This window comes from Rhinolophus hipposideros, assembly GCF_964194185.1.
Source record: "Rhinolophus hipposideros genome assembly, chromosome: X".
NCBI classification, from domain to species: domain Eukaryota; kingdom Metazoa; phylum Chordata; class Mammalia; order Chiroptera; family Rhinolophidae; genus Rhinolophus; species Rhinolophus hipposideros.
The window spans coordinates 126,063,285-126,079,830 of NC_138046.1; the positions used below are offsets into that span (position 1 = coordinate 126,063,285).

The 16,546-nt window shown below is 53.4% G+C and overlaps 1 protein-coding gene across 1 annotated transcript in view; it reads left to right on the forward strand.

The window, feature by feature from the left end:
• Window positions 1-1,653: 1,653 nt before the first annotated feature.
• The window catches only part of PRKX (protein kinase cAMP-dependent X-linked catalytic subunit), a 69,326-nt gene continuing 54,433 nt past the window's right edge, over window positions 1,654-16,546 (forward strand). The window contains exon 1 of the mRNA XM_081041848.1: window positions 1,654-1,831. Coding sequence (XP_080897974.1) covers window positions 1,666-1,831 — 166 coding nt within the window. The 5' untranslated portion in view covers window positions 1,654-1,665. The remainder of the gene's footprint in view (window positions 1,832-16,546) is intronic.

A 16,546-nucleotide genomic window follows, 5' to 3' on the forward strand; every position in this document is an offset into this window, starting at 1 on the left:
CCTACTTGTTGTAACCAGGCGCACTGGCACGCATTTTTCGCATGCCAGTTCAAGATTTGGCAATCAGCCGGTGGAGATCAGGAGTCACGCCAGGGGAAAATGCCACCCACCACGGGCAGATGAGGGTTGGGGCGAGGCTGGCAGGCAGGGCCAGAACGCCACACCCAGAGCCCGCTTCTGCTTTCCTGTCGCCCCCTCCCGCTGCGCCAGCAGGCTTGACCCGGTCCCTGTAAAACTCCTCCGTTCTGAAGTTGTCACTTAGACTCGGCCATGCGTCTCCACCCCGGGCCGAGGCGAGGACTCTCCCTCCATGGACGGAATCGCTGGGTGATTCCCAGCAGGGTGACCTCTCGCTGCTTACACTGCGGTCCGCGGGCCGGCAGCCGACAAAGCCCCCGGGCCTGGTCAGGTCCACGGGAGCCCAGGGCGCATTTTCACCAGATCCCGCCCTGCCCCCACCGGGGGGGGGCGGGGCGTGGGGGGAAGGGAAAGTGGCCAGGGAAAATTCAGGACGTGCAATCGCATGAGAATTTCAGATACACACCAGTCGTTTTGTGGTCGGTACGTGTGGCCTGGAACACAGGGTAGGAGGACAAAAAGGATGTGATTGTGTATTTGAAACTCACGTGTCTGGGCGCCCTGCACTGCCTTTTCCTGGGGGGTGTAAACAGTGCGCAAGTTGCCTGCAGCGCATTTGGTTGGGCTCTTAAATCGGTCTCTCCCCACGATTCTTTTTTTTTTTTGTAAACGTCTCTTTTGAAATAATTGCGGCTTCAGAGGAAGCTGCTAAGAAACGCCCCGCCCGGGGAGGTCCGCGCACCCCTCCTCCCCACGCGCGCCGCCAGCGTCTCGCGTGGCTCTAGCCCAACAGCGAAAGCCGGACGCCCACCCGGGCACCGCGGCCGCTGCGTGGGTAGCGCGCTGTCCACCAAGCGTCCCGTGCGCGTTTCACGCCACGTTCCGTTTTGTTGTTTTTTTTTAAACTTTACTTTTGTTGGAGCCCCGCCCTCGGCGTCCGCAGCCGGCCCCGCCTCCAGCCTTCCGGTCGGGGGCGCAGCGAGCGCGGGACCCGGGCCGCGCATCCCCCGGGGAAGCTCGGCGGGGACCCCAGCCCCGCGCGCCCCGGGACGCGGACAGGGCGCGGGCGCCTCCCCGAATCCGCCCGCCCAGCGCCGGCCTCGCGCTTCCAGGGCGGGGACTCGGCGAGGGCGGAGCGCGGCGGCGACGGCGACAGCCCCAGCCCCCTCCCGGCGGGCGGTGTCCGGGCGGGCGGAGCGCGCGGCCCCGCCCCGCCTGCTTCCGCCAGGCCCCCCAGGAGCGCGAGCGCCGGCGCCGGTGGCGGCCGAGCGCCACTCGAGGAATGAGCAGGGAGCCGGGCACCCGCGCCCGGGACCCCGCGTCGCCCCCGCCCGCCCGGGCCGCGCCCCCCTCCGAGGCCGCCGGCTGCTCCCTCCAGCCGCTGCCGTGAGCGCCGCCCCGCGGAGCGCCGTGGGCCCCGCCGCTCCGCCAGCTGCGCCGGGCCGCGGGCCGGGAAGCGGGGGGCGCGCATGGCTGGGCGCCGCTGATGCCGCCGCCGCCGCGCCGCCCTCCGAGGCTGCGTCCCGGGAAGCCCAGCCCCTCTCGCCCCCCGGCCCGGCCCGGCGCCCGGGACTGGACCGCGCCCCCATGGAGGCGCCGGGGCCGGCCCACGCGGCCGCGGCGGACCCCGAGCCCCCGGAGAGCCCGGGGGACGCCCCCGACGGCGCGCCCGCGCACTTGCCGAGCCCCGACGCGCCCTCGCCGGAGTCGCCCGCCTACCGCCTGCAGGACTTCGACACGCTGGCCACCGTGGGTGAGTGCGACGCGTGGGGACCCGGCCCGCAGGGGCGCTCGGGGCCGCCCGGGACGCCGGCGTCAGACAAAGGGCCGTGTGCCGTCTCCCGCCGCCTCCCGGGCGGACTGAGCCCGGCCCCGCCTGCTCGCGCTCCCCGCGCGGGGCTGCGCCTGCACCGTCGGCCGCCCGGGCGCCCCGAGAGTTGGGAGCGCGTCCCCCAGGCCTCCGCGCGCCTCCCAGCCTGCGGGCGTGCTGCCTCGCGCCTCCAAAAGCCCCTTATGTAGACCTCCCCCCACTGAACCACCACGATGCCTGGGCATCCAGACGTCACCAAACTTCCTGGAGGTCACCTCACATTGGGGACCTCAGGCTCCTTGCTGGGCAGGGACCCCCCCCCCCCCATAGGACAGGGGCAGAGACCCTGAAGGCACCTGCAGACCTCACCTGGGCCAGTCTCCCCTCTGCCCTGCGGCAGGAGTCTCCTGCGTGCACTCCAGACCTCACCGGGGCTTGCGGGACAGGTGTCCCCTGGCGTCGGGGGGCGGGGTGGGGGGGCAGGCCTTGGAGATGGATTAGACACTTCCTTACATCGCGCGTGCTTTCCGTCCGGTGCTTCCCAAGCATGGCATTCTTTCATCAGACACTCACTTCTTTTTGTCCTCTGCCGTTGAACTTGACCCCAACCGGGGAGCTGGAAATGTAGGTTTCCAGCTCCCTAGACTCGGGGATCTGTAAAAACGCTGTTTCATGGGGCCGCCCTGACTGGGTCAAAACATCCCAGCTTCAGCTGGCTGCAGTATTGGAGCTGTGGGCACAAGCCAGCCTGTGGCTTCTTGGCAACTCTTTGTTGCCAAGGGGGTTGTGCCAACATGTTGCTGGGTAGGAAGGTGAACAGGGAGAGTGTGACCGTGGGACCCTGGGGCAGGGGTGTTGAGGTACTTTCCTGGGCCTCCCCTCCAAATTCCGAACGGTGGAAGCAGGAAAGCAGCACACAGTGGGCCCAAGGTCATTAGGGGTTACTGACACCAACCAGCATGGAAACCACCAACAAACAGGGGTTCTTCTCTTTTCCTCGGTGGCCTCTTTGCCCCTGTGTACTTGGGTGTGAGGAAGGGACAACCAGGAAACCTGATTTGGGAAGGGGGGGGTGGGAGGCAGGCACCCTGTCTCTCTCCAGCTTCTTTCCCTGTCTCCCTCTCAGCCCTCTCTTTCTCCTCCTTCATCTTCTCTCTGTCTCTCCTCCCCTCCCCCCTCCTTCCTCCTCTTCCTCCTTCCCTCCCCCCTTCCTGGGAAGGTCCCCTGGGAAGCTGTGCTGGCTGATTTCAGAGCAGGCTGTTTTGCATGGCATCAGGGCGGGACAGAAACCCAGGCCAGTGCAGTTCCACAGTAGGTGGAAATGCAAGCGAACAATGGAAAGTTGGTGTAGAACCCGCCGTCCCTTGGCACACAGCACAAGCCATTGTGTTTCTTTTGGGCACACACTTGGGTCTATTGTCAAAGGTGCGGGGGCTGGAGGCCGGGGCAGCCAGCCAGGTTCTGGCAGATGTGTGGGCTGCAGATGAGAGCTCGTCTGGTGCCGTGTGGGCACTGCCAAGTGGGCATAGGTGCCCAGCGACTCCTCTGGTCCTTAAAAACAATGTTGCCGCCCCTGGGGCTGGGCTGGGAAATGAGTTTTTGCCAAGGCCTCTTCGCTGCTCTTCATTGAGACGATGTTTGTTCAGCAAGGATAACTTCCGGTGGGCTCCAAGGGCGTGAAGGGTGACTCAGGGTCACCAGAGTTCCGGGGACAAGGACCCAGCCTTGTGTGCGTGTGCCCCTTAAAAGCCTCACTCACATTCTCTGCGCTCTTTCACCCAAACTCCTTTCTTTAATATTGGTGAAAGATTAATCTGAACGTGATTAATCTAAGAAACTAAGAATCAGCTATAGAAACACACACGCACACACGCCTTTCTGAGCTGTGACAATCATGTCCCTTGAGACACAATCTCCAGGAGCTTTAGATCATTTCATAGGTGCGGTGGGCAAAAGTAAGGGGCTCGGCTGGACTCTGTACCTACAGTTAGAACCCAGTCGGGGTGGGCACGAGTGCCCTTTATCCTAAGCTTCCAGCTCAGGAAAACAACTTCCCTTGAAACTTCTCCTCGTCCCCATTCCTAACTGTTCGAGGGCATCTGTGTCCAGTTTTTAGCTCAGCAATGCTGCTTCTCCACTATGGGAAACCAACCCACATGCAAAAACAAACACGAAACAAAAACTCCAACCGTCTCTCTTAACCTTTCTTTACTATCATAATCTCCGCCTCTTGGAATCTTCTAGAATGAGTCAGGGTGGAAGCACTGGACTCAGCTTCTCCTCCTCCCTGAAGGCTGTTGGAAGCCTTTGTCCCCACACAGGTGAGCCTTTCCCTTTGGTCTTGGTCTCCCCCTGTGTGTGTCTTATCCTTTTCCTGACCCACACGTTCCTGCGTTTGGTGAGCTGTACACGAGGGGGGGAGGGGTGCTAGTGTAGGTGAAGGAGCCCTTGGCACAGAGTCTCTGACTCACAATCACTGAAACACAGTTGAAATGACTTAACATTTCAGTGCAAGTGGAACACAGCAGGTAAACACACGTGGGCTTCTGTTCGTTGGGCAAAGCCCATGATGACCGTGCCGACTGTCTGGGGAGAGTCCGTGAGCCAAGATCTAGCTAGAAGTATCCAGCCGAGTTCACGGGCAGCCACGACACCCTGGTGAATGCATAAGAACGAAAGTCAGTGGTCACGTGGTCTCAGATCCTGTTATTCTGTGCTTCTGGGGAAGACGGCTCTGGAAAGATGGTTGGTGGTGATGAACCTCTTGTCCACAAGGTCACACGGTTTGGATGAATGCTGAGCATGCATTGGTGAAAAATCGCATGGTGACTTCCCCCCCCGCCCCCCAAAGAGCTCACAAGGGCCTCTGGGGGCACAGAAATGGTTTGCAACCCCATTTTCCCCAACTCCGGTCCATACCCGGTGTGCATAAACGATGGCGCTATTAAAAAAAAACAACTTTGAAATCATTCTAGACGCCCAGGGGATTCCAGAAACCATACCTAGCGTCCCGGAATGGGGACATCTTCTGCAGCTTCAGCACAGTGTCAAACCAGCCCTGGCTACAGTCCTGCGAAGCAACTAGAGACCCTGTTTGCTGCTCCCCAGTTTTCATAGGCTCCTTTGCAAGCAAGAATGGGGGGTTGTGGGGAGTTCTAGGCCATTTTATCCCATCCATCGATTTGGGCGTCCACCCCTCCAACTTCCAAATCAAGGCACAAAACTCACTCCTCACAGTCCACTCGCCCATACTTGACATCTCTCTTGTTCTTCACCATCTCACATGATGGGATTGGAAGCTGGTGTTTTCTTAACGTCGGGGTACCTCGCTTAATGGGAAATTACTTAAAACCCGTTCACTGTCAAGCATTTACTACAATCGTTTTCTGTCCCTCTACCCTGAGAGGATTTTCTCCTTCCGTCTGGGTTCCCTTCAGTCGGCCCTCATTTCTCTCTCTGGCCTGGGCTGTCATTTGTCCGAATGGAATGGTCACACCAGCATCTCTGTGCACAGCTCCTGAGTGGAACCCGGGTCACGGGGATACATAGTCAGGATGGGCGGCGCGGACATAAGCCCCTAGGAGTATGGTTGATTGCTGAATTGTGCACGGAAAATCGTGCTCACCCTTTCACGCTATGTATCTTGCCTGGGCGCTTCAGAGTACATTGGTGAATGCACGTGGGTGACAGTGTCAGCTTACGGGCATCACAGAGATGTCAGAAATTAGATACAGTACTAGAAAAGAGCATTTCCAAGTACAGAAGTCTTGCAGGCTGTTCCTCTGCTTTTTATTTTTTTAAAATTTGAGGTGACAGTCACATGATATAAAAGGAACCACTTAAAGTGAACCAGCCAGTGGCATTTTGTGTATCCACAGATGTGTGCAACCATCATCTCTGTCTAGTTCCAGAACATTCCATCGCCCTAAAGAACACGCCATATCCAGGAGCATTCACTCCCATCTCCCTCCCCAGCCTTTGGCAAATACCAGTCTGCTTCCCATCTTTATGGATTTGCCTGCTGTGTGCTCTTCATTTTGTAAACACTTCTTCTCTCTCATCTTCCATCTCTATGAGGCTGACGGGCCGATGGGAAGGGAAGGTGAGATGATTGACAGCCACAAACCAAGTGTAGACGTGTGCAGTCAGAGTGACAGAGAGTAACAGTCGCACAGATGACAGACCCACCCTTGTAACACTTGCTTTCCTGAGTTGAATAGACCCCCTCCTCCATTCATGTCCTCTTCGGAATCTCAGAATGTGACTTTACATGTAAATAAGGTCTTTGCAGATGTGACTAAGTGAAGGATCTGAGATGAGGTTGTCCTGGATCAGGGTGACCCTGAACCCAATGACAGTGTCTCATCAGAGACAGAAGAGGAGGGACACAGACAGAGGAGACACCACGTGGAGATGGAGGCAGAGATGGGAGGGAGGCGGCCAGCAGCCCAGGGACGCCTGGAGCCCCCAGGAGCTGGAAGGGGCAGGAGGGACCGTCCCCTGGGGCCTCCAGAGGGGGTGCGGCCCTGGGACACCTTGATGCTAATCACAGTGTTCCTTCTGGGAGATGCGTGTTCAGAATTCTCCATCAAACACTGTCAGTCTCTGCGAGTGACATCCTCGGGCTTCCTCCGTATTTCCCCTGAATGTTTTTTTCCCCAAGTAACCTTACAGCGTCACCACCTTGAGTGCCATTTAAACGATGTGCCTCTTTTCCTGGCAACTCCGTACGCTGTTTCCTGCTGGGAAGACTAAAGTACTGCATAGTGTGGTACTCTACATAGCAGCTCTTTTCAGATGGTAAACAGTGTGCCAGGCAGAGTCCAAACATGTCCCCTGGTTTGCACAAGGATCGGTGAGGGGCCCCCCTTCTCTGCAACCATAGAGGGCATGGCACTTGCCACTTCCTTCCATCAGTCATCCTCTCCCAGCTGGGAGGAGAGGCGGCGTCCTGGGGGTGAAACCACCTCTGGGGCTGTTTGCTAGCTGAGTTTCTTTGCACAGGTGGCATCCATTCTCTCAAACCCTCTTTCCCCTCCAGAAAATGTGACTAGTGAGAACACTGCTGAGCTGCTGTGGGTGTAGGAGCTAATGCATGTATTGTGCCTGGCAGCCCCCCATAACACCATCGTCCATCCATCCATCCATCATCCATTCCTCCATCCATTCATCATCCACCCATCCACGCATCCATTTAGTCACTCACACGTAGGGGAGCCTGTGTGTCCCTTTCTGATGGGACTGTCCCAGATAACACTAAAGGTACCTCCTCTTGGGAAGCCCCTGGGTCTTCGTGCTTTTTTTATGGCTGAGTGATAGTCCAGGGCATGTCTATCCAGATGTTCTATTAGTTTGTTTAGAGAAACAAAGTTCAAAGACTGGGACGGCTTAGACAATAGACATGTATCTCTCCCAATACTGGAGGCTGGAGTCCGAGATCCACGTGTCCCACAGCGGGTCCCCCCTGAGGCCTCTCTCCTGGGCGTGTGGACAGCCGTCTGCTCCCTGTGTCCTCACATGGTCGTCCCTCTGTGTGTGTCTGTGTCCTCATCTCCTCTCCTTATAAGGACCCCAGACTTACTGGACCAGGGCCCACCCTAGTGGCATCATTTTACCTAAATTACTCTTTAGAGACCTATCTCCAAATCCAGTGGCCCTAGAGATTGGGACCTCAACATGAATTTGTTTTTTTTGGGGGGAACAAATACAGCTCAGTCCATTACACCCATGAAACTTTTAATGCATCACGTGATGCCTCAGTCTCCTGAGTTCCATCATGCCGTATTTAGCATCTCCCCAGGTAGATGGGGCTTACCAGATTTGAGGGCAGTGGCCGAGTCCTTTTATTGCAAAGGGCAGGAGACAATGGGAACAGTAGAAAGACCCATTGCCCTGCGTGGTCCTGGCGTCAGCCCTACCTGCCTTTCTCTTGTGCACCACTGTCCACCCATGCTCTTTCTTTCTGTCTCTGTTATTGGTTACTGTCACACAAAGTTGTGACTTGTGTTTTAACTGGTGCCCATCAGAGCCCGTCAGCTCTAATTCAAGTGGCAGCTTAGCAGACATCTGCCTGGGAGGTGGACATTCTTTTTTGAAAAGGGGCGGTTATGTAGATGACCTGTGTGGTCCCTTCCCTGGGATTCGTGGGTAGCTCCTGGTTCTCACATGCCAGACGTTCCAGTGGCTCTCCTTGGGTGCTCTGTGGATCTCTGTCACTCTTATCGTGACGGGCAACCTTCCCCCACGTCTGTGGGTCCTTCTGTGTTCTGCAAAGTCTCCTAGAGTAGCCGCTGTGGGTAGTCAGGCATCTCTGTCAACTTCCAGCTCTGGGTTAGGGCAGGGTGGGGTCCCAGAGAAAGCCCACTGTGACGTCATCTGAGGTCATCTTTACTTCGTCTCCTCCTTTGGTCTTTCTCTTGGTCTTTCACACTGTTTGCTCCTGCTACGGCTGCTGCAGGAAATCACCCCACACTTAGGGACTTAAAACAATGGGCGTTTATTACCCTACAGTTCTGCAGGTTTCGAGTGTGACAGGGGGTCTTAGTTACAAGGAAGGGTCTGCAGGGCTGGTTCCTACTGGAGGCTCGGGCAGCTTCTGTTTTCTTGCCTTTCCTGCTTCCAGAAGCCTTCCCTATTCTTTGGCTTATGATACATGCCTCCACCTCCCAGACCAGCAGTTTTGGGGCACATCCTTCTAATGCTGCCATCTCTCTCTCTGCTGCCCTTCTCTTCCACTGCTAAGGACCCTTGTGGTTCCACCAGACTCACCCAGATGACCCAGGATCATCTTCCCATTCATCGTAACCGATTAGCATCTGTAATTAACACCTCGAAACTGCCTTGTAGACTGACATACAGGTTGTGGGGGTTCAGGGGAGGACATCCCAGAGTGTGGTCGTGTGGACAGCTGCCCTCCGGCCTGGTCTCATCCTTGGCCAACTGCAGGGCCTTCCAGAAATGGAGAAACCACAGTAACCGTAAAAAGCTCTCCCATGGCTACCTGGGAGGAGAAATGCTAGTTCCAAATAGCAATGGCTGTGGCTGTGAATCTGTGTGTGTGTGCACGCACGTGCGTGTGTGTGTGTGTGTGTGTGTGTGTGTGTGTGTGTGTGGGCGTGCATGCCGGGAAAGGGATTAATTGAGTTAATTGACGTTCTCACGTCTTTGCCCTCTCCTCCCTGGCTGGAACTATGTGTAAGCACTAATTGCTACCTCTGTGGTCCCCTCCCCTGTGCTGGGTGGGCAGAACCAGTTCTAACGTTACGAGGGAGCCCGAGCAACAGGGTTGTTCGCAGATGAGACGGCATAGTCTTACCTTCTGGCAGTTGGAGTCCCGCCCTAGAAGTCCCACAAGAAAAGCTTGAGTCCACCTGCAGGAGGGAGATAAAGGCGACTGAGGGAAGATTATTGGCTAGGAATCTCGAGCATGTTGAATAAGTGATCAAGTACCATGGGTACTTCTTTTTTTCTTTTTTTGGTAAACTTGGTAGGCTCTTTTTTTCTGAGTTACCTTGTGGAAAAATAATAAACACACTATGAGTGCTTCTGGGAACATTTCCCGTCCATTTCACCGGTGGGATGTGGGTTGTGGTGGGATGTGGATTGCGGTGGGATGTGGGTTGGGTGGACAGGGTGGTACATTGTTGCCCTCACCATTGGGGCCACTCAAGTGGGAATCCAGTTGGTATTTGGGTTCCCTTCTGGAGTAGGCAGAAATGTAACAATAGCCACTGGATGCATTTGAAGTTGACCAGCCATTTGTTCCTCCATGGACTCCTCCTAAGTGTCCCCAAGGCTGTCGTTCCATTGGTGCCAGAAGTGGATTGGACAGGAGGCGTGCACTGCACAATGCAGGTCCCTCCTCCTCCACACAGCTGGGTCCAGCTTCCCTGTGGCGTAAGGAGAGAGTCTTCATGTCGGAGGCTGCTCCAGTGAGTCAGCCTTGGGCTCATGGAAGAGTTGCCTGCAGGACACCTCGAGGCAGTTTTCCAGCCTTCCAGCCCCCGGGTTCCCGGGGCCTCTCCAGGATCTGCCCACCCCACTGAGTCTAGGGGCATGTCAAAGTTAGACCCAAGCGTACAGGAGCCACACCCACTGGTTACATCCACGTTTGAAAAAATGACCCACTTTTCTCTTTATTTTTTTAAAGATTTTTATTAAAATAGAGCTAGTATACAACATTATATTAGTTTCAGGGGTACACCATGGTTATTCAACATTTACATACGTAAAGAAGTGATCACCATGATAAGTCCAGCAACCATCTGACATCATACCATGCTGTCACAATATTATTGACCACCTTCCCTATGCTGTACATTACATCCCCATGAGTTGTTTTATACCGGAAAATTTGAACCTCTATTCCCCTTTACCGCCCCCCCTTTTAATTTTTCAATTGTAGTTCACATTCAGTATTATTTAATTTCAGGTGTACAGCATAGTGGTTAGACATTTACATAATTTAAGAAGTGATTCCCCTGACTAATCTAGTCCCCACCTGGCACTGTACATAATTATTATCACATTGTTGACTACATTCTCTATGCTGTACTTTACATCCCCCTGGCTATTTTGTGACTATCAGTTTGTCCTTAATCCCTTCCTCTTTTTCACTCTACTCCCCAACCCCTTCCCACCTATCACCCCAACAAATCTAGTACCATCTGACACCATACATAATTATTATAATATTATTGACTATATTCCTTGTGCTGTACCCTACATTCCCATGTCTACTTGTAACAACCAATTTGTACTTCTTAATCTCGTCCCATTTTTCACTTGTCCCCAAACCCCCTCTCTAGCAACCATCAAAATGTTCTGTATCTATGAATCTGTTGCTGTTTTGTTTGTTTTATTCTTTAGATTCCACCTATAAGTGAAATCACATTGCATCTGTCGTTCTCTGTCTGACATATTCCACTCAGCACAGTACCCGCCAGGTCCATCCAGCACATGCAGTGGTTTCCAAGATAAATTGTTTTGAATTCCTTTTTCTTTTTGCTGTTCTGATTTGGTGTTTTCTGCTCCCTTGTTTTCCAAATTGATGATTTGATCCTCTGCTTCATCTAGTCTGCTGGTGATTCCTTCTGTTACATTCTTCATTTCAGTTATGGTATTCTTCACTTCTGACTCATTTTTTTTTAATGGTTTCTATGTCCTTTTTTATGCTGCTATCTCTCTGTTTAAATTCTCATTAAGTTCCTTGAGTATCCTTATAACCATTGTTTTTAACCCTGTCTCTGGTAGGTTGCTTTCTTCCATTTTGTTTAGGTTTTTTTCTGGAGTTTTCTCCTGTTCTTTCATTTCAGATGTAGTTCTGTTTCCTCATTTTGGCTGCCTGTCTATGTTTGTTTCTATGTATTAGGTAGATCTGCTATGTTTCCCCATCTTGGCCAGGTGGCCTTATGTAGTGGGTTCCCTGTGGGGCCCTGGCACAGTCTCCCTGGTCACCTGCTATGGCAGTTCCAGGAGTGTCCCTTGTGTGGGTGGTGTGTGTCCTCCTGTTATACTTGAGCCTTGACTGCTGTTGGCATGTCAGTGGGTGGGATTGACCCTCATCTGATTGGCTGCGGGGTTTGGCCACGTCCACAGCTTATGGGCTGCCAGGCAGGGAGGCTTACTCCACTGAATGGGATTTGCCCCAGTGGGCTCTGGTACCTGTTGAGACCGCCCTTTGTGTGTGCCACTTATGGGGCCACTTATTGGGTGGTGCTCTGCTGTGGTCTGAAACCAACCTTCAAGTATGTTAGTTCTCAGACCTCTGGGGAGGGACTCCAGTGCCGGCGCAGGTCACCCACTGCCTGTGACTGGCCAGGGACTACCTGGTAGGAGCTACAAAGTGATCTGCAGTTGTTTACTGCCTGTGCTAACCCTGGAGGTGTGTGGGAAAAGCCACTCTGCAAAGTGAGGGTGGTTGCCACCAGTACTGGGCCTGGCGTAGCTGCACAAATAGCCAGAATCCCCTGAGGCCTGCTGTCTCCTGCCAGCTCCCTTTAGGTTCAACCATGGATAAATCCTCCAGGAGTCACTAAAGTGGGAAGAGTTGTGGTCACCAGGTTAATGTAGACTCTGGTTTGGTGCCAGTGCTGAGCCTGGAGCTACTTAGCAAAAGTCAGAGCACACCGAGGCCATCTGCCACCGCTTGGGGCCCGGAGACTCTCATAGTTTTCCAAGAAAGAGGGCAATGCAGGCAGGGCTGGCTGACCACAGAGAAAGTGACTGTGGTGTTCCGGGAGTTGGGTGGGATGGGGTCCCAGTGAGTCAGCAGGACGGAGCGTCGGAGCTCACCAGGTCAGTCAGATTCAGATTTGGTCGTAAGCATCGGGGGGCGGGCTCAACACAGGAAAGATGGCACCCGCTTGCCTGCTGCCGAGGACGATGGCCCCTTACAGGGAAAACGCTGACTGTCCTTCAACTGTCCCCTGGAAGTCTCACACCTCAGTCTGCCCCCCCGTATGTCTCTGATGTTCTCCCGAGTCACCTTCCCTCTGCTGGATCCCAAAGTGAGTGCCTGTGAGTGAGCGGGTCTGTGCATGGGCCATTTAAGAGGACACTTGGGTTTCCCGCCACTTTCCGCCCCACCCATATGGTGGGAATCCCCACTGTCTTTCAGTCAGATGTTGTGGGGGCTCCTCTTCCCGGCACCAGTACTCTGGACTGGAGACCTCGGTGTGGGGCTGGGTCCCTCGCTCCTCTGGGGGGAGCCTCTGTAGCCGAGATGTCCCACCTGATTCTCATCCACCACATGCAGGTGTGGGGCCCGTTTTGCGTCTCCACCCCTCCTACCAGTCTCGACGTGGCTCCTTCTTTATGTCCTTAGTTATAAAGCTTCTGTTCAGCCAGACTTCAGATGGTTCTCCAGGTTGATTGTTCTACAATTTAGTTGTAAATTTAATGTGTTCACGGAAGGACACGGGCACAGTATTTATCTACTCCGCCATCTTGGATCTCCCCCCCAACAATGACCCACTTTTGACACAGTGTTTTTCATGCTGGTATTACCCAGCAAGGCCTCGCTGCCCAGTGTCTGTAGAAACCAAAGCTATGACATATGCTTTTGAGAAAAGAAAGAGCTTTTATTTACGAGTCAACTGGCCCCGAGACAGGAGGCAAGGCTTAACTCTTTCTCCTGGATCCAGGGTTTGGGGAAGGTTTTAGGGGTTTCAGCACCAGATCTTCGGGACAGCAGACCTTTCGCTTCTGAGACAGTTCTGGTGTTCAGTTTCCCATCATGTGTTGGTCGTTTGGTTCTGTGCGAGGAGCAGGTAAGAGTTCCCAGGTGTTACTCGTAAGTGGTGTTAAGACTGGTTTCAGGTCTCGTTAGAAATAGGACAGTCTGAGCTGGTTCTGCAGTTACCCTGGCCTCGGGTACCCAACTCCCTCACTTGGAAACTCATCCTGGTTTTTCCAGCAGGTGTCAGAAAAAGGAAATTGTCTTACAAATCCCTATAAAAACACACAAGTTCCTACAGATAATTGCAACCACCGCTGTAATATATGAAGCAGGTCTCACGTGCAGGCATTATATTGACTGTCTTGAGGATGTCAGTTTGGACGTAGTGCTGATCGTTCATTTGGTGGAGGATTTCGCCCTGCTCGATTGTGTCAGGAGCCTCTTTACAGAACACAGGGCTGTGCTATGTGAGGCAGGGTGTGGCTTCCAGGGCTGGGATGTGACTTTGGATGGGCAGATGGATGTGGGAGTCTGGGTGCGCCTAAGTGTGCATGTGTGTGGGTGTGTGTGCTCACGTCGGGGGCTTGCAATTAGAGGGTAAGAGAGGGGGGCTCAGTGAGCCAGCTTATCTTTGGGGAAAACTCCAAAGGAAATCGTTCCACAGAGATTGGAAAATAAAGCTTGGAGCAACATTCCCCAAATTGAAAGGGCATCGAGAAGGCAACTCTAGAATTTCCTTTTCTCCTGACAATGTGAGGAAAAAATAATTTACATTAAAAAAGTCAGGAGTGACTCAGAGTAATCAGCTGGGTCCTTGAAGAAGTAGTCATTCTCGGATGTGATCTCACGTACGAAGACTTTTCTGTGGTTCGTCCTTAAATAGTTTAGCATTTTATTTTGGTAACAGATTCTGGTGTGTCTATTGTATTGATTTTGGCAAAAAAACAGCTTCTGGTTTTCATGATTTTTTCCCCTTTTTTTCTGTATTGATTTTCTGTTTTCAATTTCATTGATTTCTGCTGTCATTTTTGTTATGTCTCTTCTTCTGTTTGCTTTAGGTTTGTTCATCTAAAAATGAAAGGCCAAAGTGAGAGGCGATCAGCGTTTATTTGAGATCCATGAGAACAGCTATTCGGGAAGCCCTGACTCAGGCAGCAGCCCAGACAGTGTTCCGATGAGGAGACAAAGGGGTGTTTATGACAAAGGGAGGGGACAATGACATCACAGAACGAAGGCGTTGCTATTGGTGCAGATAACATGACACGGTGACACTGATGCTAAACAGTGTTTTTAATTTTCGGCCTAGAGTCATCCATCCTGTAGTCACGACACCTGCTTTCTTATTGTCTTTGCAAACAGCTCTTTGGGACAGCAGGGTGCTAAGGCCCCGTCCTGAGGTGACTTTGTCCTGCTTTAACATCCACAGGTTTGAGACGTGCCAGGCAGCTCTGGGTCCATGTTAAAGGGGTTCCATTTATGTTATTGTTTACAGGCTTGTGACTCTTCTTTCTGTCATTTCCTAAAGTGTTTTATTTTGATCAACATTCTGGGCTGTTACTTGGAGTGTCACAAGGAACCATGGAGAATTGGCATTGGAACCCAGGAAAATGGCCCAGGAAAGCTGTCTTTCCCTTTATTCAAGCCATCCTCAGGACAGCCTAGGGGTGTGTCTTGGTCTTCAGGAGTCTGCCGTGTTTGGTTGCTTGCGTGCAGTTGCCTGTCCTTAGGGAGCTGTGCTTTTTCGTGGGTGGAGGTACCTCTCTCCCAGAGGGTGCCACTTTAGCTCGGAGAACCCCCCTGCATATAGCCAGCACCCCCAGCTTCTTCCCCGGCAGACAAGCCACAGTCATAAGCATGAAGAAAACCCATTGGCCGTCACCGGCTCCAGCATCGTGTCTATAACTGGGCTGCGTTTCAGCACAGCTGCTGGCAGTTCCAGGCACTTGTCTTCCTTTAAAAGAAAAAGTGAAATAAGGGTGCCATCAAAGCCTCCCATGTTGGTGGCGGTGTGGACGTTCCTAGCTTGAGTGTGCAGGTAGAACGTGGGCTGTCATCGGCAACGCTGTTGGACAGAGTGGAGAAAGGGGCAGGTGAGTGGTATTGCTGTCTGGGTTCTTTAGTGCTGTATAGTCGGGTGGAGAGTCTATCTTTCTCCTCTTTATTCAGTGGGCCACCTGTGGCGACCTTTCCTTCTACCCCCCGTGGTGCGTGGTGTGGTACATGTGCACACACAGCAGTTACTGGGACATCCACGCACGTGCACACGCCCATACACATTGAAAGGATTTTGAAAACCCTCTGATTCTTCGGATTTGGGCAAATACTCTGATGAATCCTGAGCCTGGGAAAGAGGTCTCCCATTCCAGCGCTGGCTCCCTGAAGTGAAGTGAGCTAAGCAGGGGGCCCTCACAGTGACCTGTGTTCTGCCCCAGAAAGCGGTTTGTCCATTGTCCCTTTGGAATACCTCTGTTCTGCAAACAAGGCTGTGTGTGGCGGGAGGGGGGGGTTGCAGGTGACTACATTCATGGCACAGAAGAGACTATGCGTCGTAGGAAGCATCCCACGGTGACACAGAAGTCGAGCGCAGGGTTAATAATGGCATTCGGGCTCTAGCTAAGGAGGAACTCCACAGTGCAGAAAGCGGTGGTCTTGGATGCTTGACGGAAGGTCCATTGGACAGGAGGGCCGTGAAGATGGAGAGAATGGCTTTGATGGACACGCTCGAGGAATTTGCGCATTGTCTTTTTATCTTATCGACTTTTTTGCAGGTGTGGAACGTCACATCTCAAAAGGATGGCGTGTGCTTTCCCTTGGTCTTTGTGGTGCCCTGACTTGACACGGGCTCCGCAGGATCGGGCTTGTATAAAAATGTGCCTTGGGTACGGAAACTGTTCTCTGGCTCTCACTGGGCAAAGGTCAGACGCGGGAGGTAGGCGATGGGCTCATTTGATGGAGACGTTTGGATTCTCTGTGTCTGCCCAGGAGCTGGATTGCAACAGGACTTTATTGGGGAACAGTGTGTGCTTCCAGGACTTTTTTCCAAGTCAAGTTGTTGTCCTTTCAATCTTAGTTGTGGAGGGTGCTGTTCAGCTTCAAGTTGTTGTCCTTTCAGTCTTAGTTGTGGAGGGCGCAGCTCAGCTCCAGGTCTAGTTGCTGTTTCTAGTTGCAGGGGTCAAAGTCCACCATCCTTTGAGGGAGTCGAGGAATTGAACTGGCAATCCTGTGGTTGAGAGCCCACTGGCCCATGTGGGAATCGAACTGGCAGCCTTCGGAGTTAGGAGCATGGAGCTCTAACCGACTGAGCCACCAGGCCGGCCCCCCCAGGGATATTTTTGAGATTTCTCTTGGGACCCTCCAGTTCCACCCTCCCAGATCCTCGTGGGGCATGATGCTTCTTAGTCTTCATGGAAGGGAGAGTTGTACAGCGGGAATCGGGTGTCCCTGGGGACAGAGGAGAAATGCTGGAGGAAGACACACGT